Genomic DNA, 14,605 nt, shown 5'->3' on the forward strand with positions numbered 1-14,605 from the left:
CCCCACTGGGCTCGCTTGCTTTTGGGCTCGTTTCCCTCTGCTGCTGCTTCCGCCACACGCTCCTAACTGGGACCTTGCCATGCCGGTGCTGCAGGCAAGCTCTTCAGTTAGGACGGGGAGGAAGTGAGGCCAAGCTAATGAGCCCGCTCTCCCAGCAGCTGGCCTTTGAGCTGGATTTCTAGGATCAGGATGGAAGCACTAAAGCTTCCCGCTGCTTACAAGCCCCTGAAATCCTAGAAGGCTGGCGCTGTGAGGATTGCTGCTTTTCCACCACACAGCTCTCTTCTGCGCATCCAGGCAGTGTCAAATGGTTGCCCGTAGGGCCTACAGTCTAGACGCTTAGCTGCTTCTGCCTAGGTCCTCTCTATCTGGGGCAGGGGTACTTTGGCCCCTTTTGAAAGCCCTGCTCAAAAGAAAGAGATGCCGAACACGCTGGCTGCCTTTGCCCTTTCCGTTCTTTCCGCCCCTGATGTCACGTTACGCGTGTTGGCTGAAGGGGGAGCTTTGTGCGTGGAAACGGGTCGAGGAGGAGTCTGCGCCAGTTCTCACGCATGTCTTTTAAATTACGCAGACGGATTCTGAAGGTCCAAGGAAAGCGTCGGCCGGCGTGCTGCTTCCAGCTGCAGACGGACACGGAGCGTGCGCGCGCTCCGTTGCAGAGGAGCGCGGCAATGGTAATTTCCTGACGCGCTAAATGGTTACCTTTGTAAGCTTCTCTGGAGTGCAGCGGATGGGGAAAAGCAGAGTGAAATAAGCACTCACTGCAGCGTCACGCTTCTTACCTCCTTTGTAGGTGTCTTGCCAGCGGCAGGAGCAGAACAAGAGGAAGATGATGACTCCCCCTGTGATTCTGAGGTAGAATCAGAGAATCATTTAGGTTGCAAGAGACCCGTAAGATCATCGAGTCGAACCCTAAACCTAACACTGCCAAGTCCACCCCTAAACCGCGTCCCTAAGCACTACATCTACACGTCTTCTAAATACCTCCAGGGATGGTGACTCAACCACTTCCCTGGGCAGCCTCTTCCAGTGCTTGATAACCCTTTCAGTGACGACATTTTTCCTCATAGCCAATCTAAACCTCCCCTGGCGCAACTTGAGGCCCTTTCCTCTTGTCCTCTCCCTCGCTGCTTGGGAAAAGAGACTGACACCCACCTCGCTACAACCTCCTTTCAGGTGGTTGTAGAGAGCGATAAGGTCTCCCCTCAGCCTCCTTTTCTCCAGGCTGAACAACCCCAGTTCCCTCAGCCGCTCCTCACAGGACCCGTTCTCTAGACCCTTCCCCAGCTTCGTTGCTCTTCTTTGGACGCGCTCCAGCACCTCAATGTCTTTCTTGTAGTGAGGGGCCAAAAAATGAGCACAGCAGTCGAGGTGTGGCCTCACCAGTGCTGAGTACAAAGGGACAATCGCTTCCCTAGTTCTGCTGGCCACGCTATTTCTGATACAAGCCAGGATGCTATCGGCCGCCTTGGCCACCTGGCCACACTGCTGGTCATATTCAGCCGGCTGTCGACCAACACCCCCAGGTCCTTTTCCGCCGCGCGGCTTTCCAGCCACTCTTCCCCTTCGCGGAAGGAGGAGGCAGTGGGGCCCCACTGGGCTCGCTTGCTTTTGGGCTCGTTTCCCTCTGCTGCTGCTTCCGCCACACGCTCCTAACTGGGACCTTGCCATGCCGGTGCTGCAGGCAAGCTCTTCAGTTAGGACGGGGAGGAAGTGAGGCCAAGCTAATGAGCCCGCTCTCCCAGCAGCTGGCCTTTGAGCTGGATTTCTAGGATCAGGATTGAAGCACTAAAGCTTCCCGCTGCTTACAAGCCCCTGAAATCCTAGAAGGCTGGCGCTGTGAGGATTGCTGCTTTTCCACCACACAGCTCTCTTCTGCGCATCCAGGCAGTGTCAAATGGTTGCCCGTAGGGCCTACAGTCTAGACGCTTAGCTGCTTCTGCCTAGGTCCTCTCTATCTGGGGCAGGGGTACTTTGGCCCCTTTTGAAAGCCCTGCTCAAAAGAAAGAGAGATGCCGAACACGCTGGCTGCCTTTGCCCTTTCCGTTCTTTCCGCCCCCTGATGTCACGTTACGCGTGTTGGCTGAAGGGGGAGCTTTGTGCGTGGAAACGGGTCGAGGAGGAGTCTGTGCCAGTTCTCACACATGTCTTTTAAATTACGCAGACGGATTCTGAAGGTCCAAGGAAAGCGTCGGCCGGCGTGCTGCTTCCAGCTGCAGACGGACACGGAGCGTGCGCGCGCTCCGTTGCAGAGGAGCGCGGCAATGGTAATTTCCTGACGCGCTAAATGGTTACCTTTGTAAGCTTCTCTGGAGTGCAGCGGATGGGGAAAAGCAGAGTGAAATAAGCACTCACTGCAGCGTCACGCTTCTTACCTCCTTTGTAGGTGTCTTGCCAGCGGCAGGAGCAGAACAAGAGGAAGATGATGACTCCCCCTTTGATTCCGAGGTAGAATCAGAGAATCATTTAGGTTGGAAAAGACCCTTAAGATCATCGAGTCGAACCCTAAACCTAACACTGCCAAGTCCACCCCTAAACCGCGTCCCTAAGCGCTACATCTACACGTCTTCTAAATACCTCCAGGGATGATGACTCAACCACTTCCCTGGGCAGCCTCTTCCAGTGCTTGATAACCCTTTCAGTGACGACATTTTTCCTAATTAATAGCCAATCTAAACCTCCCCTGGCGCAACTTGAGGCCCTTTCCTCTTGTCCTCTCCCTCGCTGCTTGGGAAAAGAGACCGACACCCACCTCGCTACAACCTCCTTTCAGGTGGTTGTAGAGAGCGATAAGGTCTCCCCTCAGCCTCCTTTTCTCCAGGCTGAACAACCCCAGTTCCCTCAGCCGCTCCTCACAGGACCCGTTCTCTAGACCCTTCCCCAGCTTCGTTGCTCTTCTTTGGACGCGCTCCAGCACCTCAATGTCTTTCTTGTAGTGAGGGGCCAAAAAATGAGCACAGCAGTCGAGGTGCGGCCTCACCAGTGCCGAGTACAAAGGGACAATCGCTTCCCTAGTTCTGCTGGCCACGCTATTTCTGATACAAGCCAGGATGCTATCGGCCGCCTTGGCCACCTGGCCACACTGCTGGTCATATTCAGCCGGCTGTCGACCAACACCCCCAGGTCCTTTTCCGCCGCGCGGCTTTCCAGCCACTCTTCCCCTTCGCGGAAGGAGGAGGCAGTGGGGCCCCACTGGGCTCGCTTGCTTTTGGGCTCGTTTCCCTCTGCTGCTGCTTCCGCCACACGCTCCTAACTGGGACCTTGCCATGCCGGTGCTGCAGGCAAGCTCTTCAGTTAGGACGGGGAGGAAGTGAGGCCAAGCTAATGAGCCCGCTCTCCCAGCAGCTGGCCTTTGAGCTGGATTTCTAGGATCAGGATGGAAGCACTAAAGCTTCCCGCTGCTTACAAGCCCCTGAAATCCTAGAAGGCTGGCGCTGTGAGGATTGCTGCTTTTCCACCACACAGCTCTCTTCTGCGCATCCAGGCAGTGTCAAATGGTTGCCCGTAGGGCCTACAGTCTAGACGCTTAGCTGCTTCTGCCTAGGTCCTCTCTATCTGGGGCAGGGGTACTTTGGCCCCTTTTGAAAGCCCTGCTCAAAAGAAAGAGATGCCGAACACGCTGGCTGCGTTTGCCCTTTCCGTTCTTTCCGCCCCCTGATGTCACGTTACGCGTGTTGGCTGAAGGGGGAGCTTTGTGCGTGGAAACGGGTCGAGGAGGAGTCTGCGCCAGTTCTCACGCATGTCTTTTAAATTACGCAGACGGATTCTGAAGGTCCAAGGAAAGCGTCGGCCGGCGTGCTGCTTCCAGCTGCAGACGGACACGGAGCGTGCGCGCGCTCCGTTGCAGAGGAGCGCGGCAATGGTAATTTCCTGACGCGCTAAATGGTTACCTTTGTAAGCTTCTCTGGAGTGCAGCGGATGGGGAAAAGCAGAGTGAAATAAGCACTCACTGCAGCGTCACGCTTCTTACCTCCTTTGTAGGTGTCTTGCCAGCGGCAGGAGCAGAACAAGAGGAAGATGATGACTCCCCCTGTGATTCTGAGGTAGAATCAGAGAATCATTTAGGTTGCAAGAGACCCTTAAGATCATCGAGTCGAACCCTAAACCTAACACTGCCAAGTCCACCCCTAAACCGCGTCCCTAAGCACTACATCTACACGTCTTCTAAATACCTCCAGGGATGGTGACTCAACCACTTCCCTGGGCAGCCTCTTCCAGTGCTTGATAACCCTTTCAGTGACGACATTTTTCCTCATAGCCAATCTAAACCTCCCCTGGCGCAACTTGAGGCCCTTTCCTCTTGTCCTCTCCCTCGCTGCTTGGGAAAAGAGACTGACACCCACCTCGCTACAACCTCCTTTCAGGTGGTTGTAGAGAGCGATAAGGTCTCCCCTCAGCCTCCTTTTCTCCAGGCTGAACAACCCCAGTTCCCTCAGCCGCTCCTCACAGGACCCGTTCTCTAGACCCTTCCCCAGCTTCGTTGCTCTTCTTTGGACGCGCTCCAGCACCTCAATGTCTTTCTTGTAGTGAGGGGCCAAAAAATGAGCACAGCAGTCGAGGTGTGGCCTCACCAGTGCTGAGTACAAAGGGACAATCGCTTCCCTAGTTCTGCTGGCCACGCTATTTCTGATACAAGCCAGGATGCTATCGGCCGCCTTGGCCACCTGGCCACACTGCTGGTCATATTCAGCCGGCTGTCGACCAACACCCCCAGGTCCTTTTCCGCCGCGCGGCTTTCCAGCCACTCTTCCCCTTCGCGGAAGGAGGAGGCAGTGGGGCCCCACTGGGCTCGCTTGCTTTTGGGCTCGTTTCCCTCTGCTGCTGCTTCCGCCACACGCTCCTAACTGGGACCTTGCCATGCCGGTGCTGCAGGCAAGCTCTTCAGTTAGGACGGGGAGGAAGTGAGGCCAAGCTAATGAGCCCGCTCTCCCAGCAGCTGGCCTTTGAGCTGGATTTCTAGGATCAGGATTGAAGCACTAAAGCTTCCCGCTGCTTACAAGCCCCTGAAATCCTAGAAGGCTGGCGCTGTGAGGATTGCTGCTTTTCCACCACACAGCTCTCTTCTGCGCATCCAGGCAGTGTCAAATGGTTGCCCGTAGGGCCTACAGTCTAGACGCTTAGCTGCTTCTGCCTAGGTCCTCTCTATCTGGGGCAGGGGTACTTTGGCCCCTTTTGAAAGCCCTGCTCAAAAGAAAGAGAGATGCCGAACACGCTGGCTGCCTTTGCCCTTTCCGTTCTTTCCGCCCCCTGATGTCACGTTACGCGTGTTGGCTGAAGGGGGAGCTTTGTGCGTGGAAACGGGTCGAGGAGGAGTCTGCGCCAGTTCTCACACATGTCTTTTAAATTACGCAGACGGATTCTGAAGGTCCAAGGAAAGCGTCGGCCGGCGTGCTGCTTCCAGCTGCAGACGGACACGGAGCGTGCGCGCGCTCCGTTGCAGAGGAGCGCGGCAATGGTAATTTCCTGACGCGCTAAATGGTTACCTTTGTAAGCTTCTCTGGAGTGAAGCGGATGGGGAAAAGCAGAGTGAAATAAGCACTCACTGCAGCGTCACGCTTCTTACCTCCTTTGTAGGTGTCTTGCCAGCGGCAGGAGCAGAACAAGAGGAAGATGATGACTCCCCCTTTGATTCCGAGGTAGAATCAGAGAATCATTTAGGTTGCAAAAGACCCTTAAGATCATCGAGTCCAACCCTAAACCTAACACTGCCAAGTCCACCCCTAAACCGCGTCCCTAAGCGCCACATCTACACGTCTTCTAAATACCTCCAGGGATGGTGACTCAACCACTTCCCTGGGCAGCCTCTTCCAGTGCTTGATAACCCTTTCAGTGACGACATTTTTCCTAATTAATAGCCAATCTAAACCTCCCCTGGCGCAACTTGAGGCCCTTTCCTCTTGTCCTCTCCCTCGCTGCTTGGGAAAAGAGACCGACACCCACCTCGCTACAACCTCCTTTCAGGTGGTTGTAGAGAGCGATAAGGTCTCCCCTCAGCCTCCTTTTCTCCAGGCTGAACAACCCCAGTTCCCTCAGCCGCTCCTCACAGGACCCGTTCTCTAGACCCTTCCCCAGCTTCGTTGCTCTTCTTTGGACGCGCTCCAGCACCTCAATGTCTTTCTTGTAGTGAGGGGCCAAAAAATGAGCACAGCAGTCGAGGTGCGGCCTCACCAGTGCTGAGTACAAAGGGACAATCGCTTCCCTAGTTCTGCTGGCCACGCTATTTCTGATACAAGCCAGGATGCTATCGGCCGCCTTGGCCACCTGGCCACACTGCTGGTCATATTCAGCCGGCTGTCGACCAACACCCCCAGGTCCTTTTCCGCCGCGCGGCTTTCCAGCCACTCTTCCCCTTCGCGGAAGGAGGAGGCAGTGGGGCCCCACTGGGCTCGCTTGCTTTTGGGCTCGTTTCCCTCTGCTGCTGCTTCCGCCACACGCTCCTAACTGGGACCTTGCCATGCCGGTGCTGCAGGCAAGCTCTTCAGTTAGGACGGGGAGGAAGTGAGGCCAAGCTAATGAGCCCGCTCTCCCAGCAGCTGGCCTTTGAGCTGGATTTCTAGGATCAGGATTGAAGCACTAAAGCTTCCCGCTGCTTACAAGCCCCTGAAATCCTAGAAGGCTGGCGCTGTGAGGATTGCTGCTTTTCCACCACACAGCTCTCTTCTGCGCATCCAGGCAGTGTCAAATGGTTGCCCGTAGGGCCTACAGTCTAGACGCTTAGCTGCTTCTGCCTAGGTCCTCTCTATCTGGGGCAGGGGTACTTTGGCCCCTTTTGAAAGCCCTGCTCAAAAGAAAGAGAGATGCCGAACACGCTGGCTGCCTTTGCCCTTTCCGTTCTTTCCGCCCCCTGATGTCACGTTACGCGTGTTGGCTGAAGGGGGAGCTTTGTGCGTGGAAACGGGTCGAGGAGGAGTCTGCGCCAGTTCTCACGCATGTCTTTTAAATTACGCAGACGGATTCTGAAGGTCCAAGGAAAGCGTCGGCCGGCGTGCTGCTTCCAGCTGCAGACGGACACGGAGCGTGCGCGCGCTCCGTTGCAGAGGAGCGCGGCAATGGTAATTTCCTGACGCGCTAAATGGTTACCTTTGTAAGCTTCTCTGGAGTGCAGCGGATGGGGAAAAGCAGAGTGAAATAAGCACTCACTGCAGCGTCACGCTTCTTACCTCCTTTGTAGGTGTCTTGCCAGCGGCAGGAGCAGAACAAGAGGAAGATGATGACTCCCCCTTTGATTCCGAGGTAGAATCAGAGAATCATTTAGGTTGGAAAAGACCCTTAAGATCATCGAGTCGAACCCTAAACCTAACACTGCCAAGTCCACCCCTAAACCGCGTCCCTAAGCGCTACATCTACACGTCTTCTAAATACCTCCAGGGATGATGACTCAACCACTTCCCTGGGCAGCCTCTTCCAGTGCTTGATAACCCTTTCAGTGACGACATTTTTCCTAATTAATAGCCAATCTAAACCTCCCCTGGCGCAACTTGAGGCCCTTTCCTCTTGTCCTCTCCCTCGCTGCTTGGGAAAAGAGACCGACACCCACCTCGCTACAACCTCCTTTCAGGTGGTTGTAGAGAGCGATAAGGTCTCCCCTCAGCCTCCTTTTCTCCAGGCTGAACAACCCCAGTTCCCTCAGCCGCTCCTCACAGGACTCATTCTCTAGACCCTTCCCCAGCTTCGTTGCTCTTCTTTGGACGCGCTCCAGCACCTCAATGTCTTTCTTGTAGTGAGGGGCCAAAAAATGAGCACAGCAGTCGAGGTGCGGCCTCACCAGTGCCGAGTACAAAGGGACAATCGCTTCCCTAGTTCTGCTGGCCACGCTATTTCTGATACAAGCCAGGATGCTATCGGCCGCCTTGGCCACCTGGCCACACTGCTGGTCATATTCAGCCGGCTGTCGACCAACACCCCCAGGTCCTTTTCCGCCGCGCGGCTTTCCAGCCACTCTTCCCCTTCGCGGAAGGAGGAGGCAGTGGGGCCCCACTGGGCTCGCTTGCTTTTGGGCTCGTTTCCCTCTGCTGCTGCTTCCGCCACACGCTCCTAACTGGGACCTTGCCATGCCGGTGCTGCAGGCAAGCTCTTCAGTTAGGACGGGGAGGAAGTGAGGCCAAGCTAATGAGCCCGCTCTCCCAGCAGCTGGCCTTTGAGCTGGATTTCTAGGATCAGGATTGAAGCACTAAAGCTTCCCGCTGCTTACAAGCCCCTGAAATCCTAGAAGGCTGGCGCTGTGAGGATTGCTGCTTTTCCACCACACAGCTCTCTTCTGCGCATCCAGGCAGTGTCAAATGGTTGCCCGTAGGGCCTACAGTCTAGACGCTTAGCTGCTTCTGCCTAGGTCCTCTCTATCTGGGGCAGGGGTACTTTGGCCCCTTTTGAAAGCCCTGCTCAAAAGAAAGAGAGATGCCGAACACGCTGGCTGCGTTTGCCCTTTCCGTTCTTTCCGCCCCCTGATGTCACGTTACGCGTGTTGGCTGAAGGGGGAGCTTTGTGCGTGGAAACGGGTCGAGGAGGAGTCTGCGCCAGTTCTCACGCATGTCTTTTAAATTACGCAGACGGATTCTGAAGGTCCAAGGAAAGCGTCGGCCGGCGTGCTGCTTCCAGCTGCAGACGGACACGGAGCGTGCGCGCGCTCCGTTGCAGAGGAGCGCGGCAATGGTAATTTCCTGACGCGCTAAATGGTTACCTTTGTAAGCTTCTCTGGAGTGCAGCGGATGGGGAAAAGCAGAGTGAAATAAGCACTCACTGCAGCGTCACGCTTCTTACCTCCTTTGTAGGTGTCTTGCCAGCGGCAGGAGCAGAACAAGAGGAAGATGATGACTCCCCCTTTGATTCCGAGGTAGAATCAGAGAATCATTTAGGTTGGAAAAGACCCTTAAGATCATCGAGTCGAACCCTAAACCTAACACTGCCAAGTCCACCCCTAAACCGCGTCCCTAAGCGCTACATCTACACGTCTTCTAAATACCTCCAGGGATGGTGACTCAACCACTTCCCTGGGCAGCCTCTTCCAGTGCTTGATAACCCTTTCAGTGAAGACTTTTTTCCTAATTAATAGCCAATCTAAACCTCCCCTGGCGCAACTTGAGGCCCTTTCCTCTTGTCCTCTCCCTCGCTGCTTGGGAAAAGAGACTGACACCCACCTCGCTACAACCTCCTTTCAGGTGGTTGTAGAGAGCGATAAGGTCTCCCCTCAGCCTCCTTTTCTCCAGGCTGAACAACCCCAGTTCCCTCAGCCGCTCCTCACAGGACCCGTTCTCTAGACCCTTCCCCAGCTTCGTTGCTCTTCTTTGGACGCGCTCCAGCACCTCAATGTCTTTCTTGTAGTGAGGGGCCAAAAAATGAGCACAGCAGTCGAGGTGCGGCCTCACCAGTGCCGAGTACAAAGGGACAATCGCTTCCCTAGTTCTGCTGGCCACGCTATTTCTGATACAAGCCAGGATGCTATCGGCCGCCTTGGCCACCTGGCCACACTGCTGGTCATATTCAGCCGGCTGTCGACCAACACCCCCAGGTCCTTTTCCGCCGCGCGGCTTTCCAGCCACTCTTCCCCTTCGCGGAAGGAGGAGGCAGTGGGGCCCCACTGGGCTCGCTTGCTTTTGGGCTCGTTTCCCTCTGCTGCTGCTTCCGCCACACGCTCCTAACTGGGACCTTGCCATGCCGGTGCTGCAGGCAAGCTCTTCAGTTAGGACGGGGAGGAAGTGAGGCCAAGCTAATGAGCCCGCTCTCCCAGCAGCTGGCCTTTGAGCTGGATTTCTAGGATCAGGATTGAAGCACTAAAGCTTCCCGCTGCTTACAAGCCCCTGAAATCCTAGAAGGCTGGCGCTGTGAGGATTGCTGCTTTTCCACCACACAGCTCTCTTCTGCGCATCCAGGCAGTGTCAAATGGTTGCCCGTAGGGCCTACAGTCTAGACGCTTAGCTGCTTCTGCCTAGGTCCTCTCTATCTGGGGCAGGGGTACTTTGGCCCCTTTTGAAAGCCCTGCTCAAAAGAAAGAGAGATGCCGAACACGCTGGCTGCCTTTGCCCTTTCCGTTCTTTCCGCCCCCTGATGTCACGTTACGCGTGTTGGCTGAAGGGGAGCTTTGTGCGTGGAAACGGGTCGAGGAGGAGTCTGCGCCAGTTCTCACGCATGTCTTTTAAATTACGCAGACGGATTCTGAAGGTCCAAGGAAAGCGTCGGCCGGCGTGCTGCTTCCAGCTGCAGACGGACACGGAGCGTGCGCGCGCTCCGTTGCAGAGGAGCGCGGCAATGGTAATTTCCTGACGCGCTAAATGGTTACCTTTGTAAGCTTCTCTGGAGTGAAGCGGATGGGGAAAAGCAGAGTGAAATAAGCACTCACTGCAGCGTCACGCTTCTTACCTCCTTTGTAGGTGTCTTGCCAGCGGCAGGAGCAGAACAAGAGGAAGATGATGACTCCCCCTTTGATTCCGAGGTAGAATCAGAGAATCATTTAGGTTGGAAAAGACCCTTAAGATCATCGAGTCGAACCCTAAACCTAACACTGCCAAGTCCACCCCTAAACCGCGTCCCTAAGCGCTACATCTACACGTCTTCTAAATACCTCCAGGGATGATGACTCAACCACTTCCCTGGGCAGCCTCTTCCAGTGCTTGATAACCCTTTCAGTGACGACATTTTTCCTAATTAATAGCCAATCTAAACCTCCCCTGGCGCAACTTGAGGCCCTTTCCTCTTGTCCTCTCCCTCGCTGCTTGGGAAAAGAGACCGACACCCACCTCGCTACAACCTCCTTTCAGGTGGTTGTAGAGAGCGATAAGGTCTCCCCTCAGCCTCCTTTTCTCCAGGCTGAACAACCCCAGTTCCCTCAGCCGCTCCTCACAGGACTCATTCTCTAGACCCTTCCCCAGCTTCGTTGCTCTTCTTTGGACGCGCTCCAGCACCTCAATGTCTTTCTTGTAGTGAGGGGCCAAAAAATGAGCACAGCAGTCGAGGTGCGGCCTCACCAGTGCCGAGTACAAAGGGACAATCGCTTCCCTAGTTCTGCTGGCCACGCTATTTCTGATACAAGCCAGGATGCTATCGGCCGCCTTGGCCACCTGGCCACACTGCTGGTCATATTCAGCCGGCTGTCGACCAACACCCCCAGGTCCTTTTCCGCCGCGCGGCTTTCCAGCCACTCTTCCCCTTCGCGGAAGGAGGAGGCAGTGGGGCCCCACTGGGCTCGCTTGCTTTTGGGCTCGTTTCCCTCTGCTGCTGCTTCCGCCACACGCTCCTAACTGGGACCTTGCCATGCCGGTGCTGCAGGCAAGCTCTTCAGTTAGGACGGGGAGGAAGTGAGGCCAAGCTAATGAGCCCGCTCTCCCAGCAGCTGGCCTTTGAGCTGGATTTCTAGGATCAGGATTGAAGCACTAAAGCTTCCCGCTGCTTACAAGCCCCTGAAATCCTAGAAGGCTGGCGCTGTGAGGATTGCTGCTTTTCCACCACACAGCTCTCTTCTGCGCATCCAGGCAGTGTCAAATGGTTGCCCGTAGGGCCTACAGTCTAGACGCTTAGCTGCTTCTGCCTAGGTCCTCTCTATCTGGGGCAGGGGTACTTTGGCCCCTTTTGAAAGCCCTGCTCAAAAGAAAGAGAGATGCCGAACACGCTGGCTGCCTTTGCCCTTTCCGTTCTTTCCGCCCCTGATGTCACGTTACGCGTGTTGGCTGAAGGGGGAGCTTTGTGCGTGGAAACGGGTCGAGGAGGAGTCTGCGCCAGTTCTCACGCATGTCTTTTAAATTACGCAGACGGATTCTGAAGGTCCAAGGAAAGCGTCGGCCGGCGTGCTGCTTCCAGCTGCAGACGGACACGGAGCGTGCGCGCGCTCCGTTGCAGAGGAGCGCGGCAATGGTAATTTCCTGACGCGCTAAATGGTTACCTTTGTAAGCTTCTCTGGAGTGCAGCGGATGGGGAAAAGCAGAGTGAAATAAGCACTCACTGCAGCGTCACGCTTCTTACCTCCTTTGTAGGTGTCTTGCCAGCGGCAGGAGCAGAACAAGAGGAAGATGATGACTCCCCCTTTGATTCCGAGGTAGAATCAGAGAATCATTTAGGTTGGAAAAGACCCTTAAGATCATCGAGTCGAACCCTAAACCTAACACTGCCAAGTCCACCCCTAAACCGCGTCCCTAAGCGCTACATCTACACGTCTTCTAAATACCTCCAGGGATGGTGACTCAACCACTTCCCTGGGCAGCCTCTTCCAGTGCTTGATAACCCTTTCAGTGATGACATTTTTCCTAATTAATAGCCAATCTAAACCTCCCCTGGCGCAACTTGAGGCCCTTTCCTCTTGTCCTCTCCCTCGCTGCTTGGGAAAAGAGACTGACACCCACCTCGCTACAACCTCCTTTCAGGTGGTTGTAGAGAGCGATAAGGTCTCCCCTCAGCCTCCTTTTCTCCAGGCTGAACAACCCCAGTTCCCTCAGCCGCTCCTCACAGGACCCGTTCTCTAGACCCTTCCCCAGCTTCGTTGCTCTTCTTTGGACGCGCTCCAGCACCTCAATGTCTTTCTTGTAGTGAGGGGCCAAAAAATGAGCACAGCAGTCGAGGTGCGGCCTCACCAGTGCCGAGTACAAAGGGACAATCGCTTCCCTAGTTCTGCTGGCCACGCTATTTCTGATACAAGCCAGGATGCTATCGGCCGCCTTGGCCACCTGGCCACACTGCTGGTCATATTCAGCCGGCTGTCGACCAACACCCCCAGGTCCTTTTCCGCCGCGCGGCTTTCCAGCCACTCTTCCCCTTCGCGGAAGGAGGAGGCAGTGGGGCCCCACTGGGCTCGCTTGCTTTTGGGCTCGTTTCCCTCTGCTGCTGCTTCCGCCACACGCTCCTAACTGGGACCTTGCCATGCCGGTGCTGCAGGCAAGCTCTTCAGTTAGGACGGGGAGGAAGTGAGGCCAAGCTAATGAGCCCGCTCTCCCAGCAGCTGGCCTTTGAGCTGGATTTCTAGGATCAGGATTGAAGCACTAAAGCTTCCCGCTGCTTACAAGCCCCTGAAATCCTAGAAGGCTGGCGCTGTGAGGATTGCTGCTTTTCCACCACACAGCTCTCTTCTGCGCATCCAGGCAGTGTCAAATGGTTGCCCGTAGGGCCTACAGTCTAGACGCTTAGCTGCTTCTGCCTAGGTCCTCTCTATCTGGGCAGGGGTACTTTGGCCCCTTTTGAAAGCCCTGCTCAAAAGAAAGAGAGATGCCGAACACGCTGGCTGCCTTTGCCCTTTCCGTTCTTTCCGCCCCCTGATGTCACGTTACGCGTGTTGGCTGAAGGGGAGCTTTGTGCGTGGAAACGGGTCGAGGAGGAGTCTGCGCCAGTTCTCACGCATGTCTTTTAAATTACGCAGACGGATTCTGAAGGTCCAAGGAAAGCGTCGGCCGGCGTGCTGCTTCCAGCTGCAGACGGACACGGAGCGTGCGCGCGCTCCGTTGCAGAGGAGCGCGGCAATGGTAATTTCCTGACGCGCTAAATGGTTACCTTTGTAAGCTTCTCTGGAGTGAAGCGGATGGGGAAAAGCAGAGTGAAATAAGCACTCACTGCAGCGTCACGCTTCTTACCTCCTTTGTAGGTGTCTTGCCAGCGGCAGGAGCAGAACAAGAGGAAGATGATGACTCCCCCTTTGATTCCGAGGTAGAATCAGAGAATCATTTAGGTTGGAAAAGACCCTTAAGATCATCGAGTCAACCCTAAACCTAACACTGCCAAGTCCACCCCTAAACCGCGTCCCTAAGCGCTACATCTACACGTCTTCTAAATACCTCCAGGGATGATGACTCAACCACTTCCCTGGGCAGCCTCTTCCAGTGCTTGATAACCCTTTCAGTGAAGACTTTTTTCCTAATTAATAGCCAATCTAAACCTCCCCTGGCGCAACTTGAGGCCCTTTCCTCTTGTCCTCTCCCTCGCTGCTTGGGAAAAGAGACCGACACCCACCTCGCTACAACCTCCTTTCAGGTGGTTGTAGAGAGCGATAAGGTCTCCCCTCAGCCTCCTTTTCTCCAGGCTGAACAACCCCAGTTCCCTCAGCCGCTCCTCACAGGACTCATTCTCTAGACCCTTCCCCAGCTTCGTTGCTCTTCTTTGGACGCGCTCCAGCACCTCAATGTCTTTCTTGTAGTGAGGGGCCAAAAAATGAGCACAGCAGTCGAGGTGCGGCCTCACCAGTGCCGAGTTCAAAGGGACAATCGCTTCCCTAGTTCTGCTGGCCACGCTATTTCTGATACAAGCCAGGATGCTATCGGCCGCCTTGGCCACCTGGCCACACTGCTGGTCATATTCAGCCGGCTGTCGACCAACACCCCCAGGTCCTTTTCCGCCGCGCGGCTTTCCAGCCACTCTTCCCCTTCGCGGAAGGAGGAGGCAGTGGGGCCCCACTGGGCTCGCTTGCTTTTGGGCTCGTTTCCCTCTGCTGCTGCTTCCGCCACACGCTCCTAACTGGGACCTTGCCATGCCGGTGCTGCAGGCAAGCTCTTCAGTTAGGACGGGGAGGAAGTGAGGCCAAGCTAATGAGCCCGCTCTCCCAGCAGCTGGCCTTTGAGCTGGATTTCTAGGATCAGGATTGAAGCACTAAAGCTTCCCGCTGCTTACAAGCCCCTGAAATCCTAGAAGGCTGGCGCTG

The 14,605-nt window shown here is 55.5% G+C and overlaps 1 protein-coding gene across 1 annotated transcript in view; it reads left to right on the forward strand.

The window, feature by feature from the left end:
• The window catches only part of LOC127019387 (ankyrin repeat domain-containing protein 26-like), a 30,677-nt gene that overhangs the window by 9,768 nt on the left and 6,304 nt on the right, over positions 1-14,605 (forward strand). Inside the window, exons 10-27 of the mRNA XM_050901456.1 lie at positions 572-674; positions 794-855; positions 2,165-2,267; positions 2,387-2,448; positions 3,760-3,862; positions 3,982-4,043; positions 5,353-5,455; positions 5,575-5,636; positions 6,950-7,052; positions 7,172-7,233; positions 8,547-8,649; positions 8,769-8,830; positions 10,143-10,245; positions 10,365-10,426; positions 11,739-11,841; positions 11,961-12,022; positions 13,334-13,436; positions 13,556-13,617. Coding sequence (XP_050757413.1) covers positions 572-674; positions 794-855; positions 2,165-2,267; positions 2,387-2,448; positions 3,760-3,862; positions 3,982-4,043; positions 5,353-5,455; positions 5,575-5,636; positions 6,950-7,052; positions 7,172-7,233; positions 8,547-8,649; positions 8,769-8,830; positions 10,143-10,245; positions 10,365-10,426; positions 11,739-11,841; positions 11,961-12,022; positions 13,334-13,436; positions 13,556-13,617 — 1,485 coding nt within the window. The remainder of the gene's footprint in view (positions 1-571; positions 675-793; positions 856-2,164; positions 2,268-2,386; positions 2,449-3,759; positions 3,863-3,981; positions 4,044-5,352; positions 5,456-5,574; positions 5,637-6,949; positions 7,053-7,171; positions 7,234-8,546; positions 8,650-8,768; positions 8,831-10,142; positions 10,246-10,364; positions 10,427-11,738; positions 11,842-11,960; positions 12,023-13,333; positions 13,437-13,555; positions 13,618-14,605) is intronic.

The sequence above is a fragment of the Gymnogyps californianus genome, chromosome 1, assembly GCF_018139145.2.
Source record: "Gymnogyps californianus isolate 813 chromosome 1, ASM1813914v2, whole genome shotgun sequence".
Lineage (NCBI taxonomy): Eukaryota > Metazoa > Chordata > Aves > Accipitriformes > Cathartidae > Gymnogyps > Gymnogyps californianus.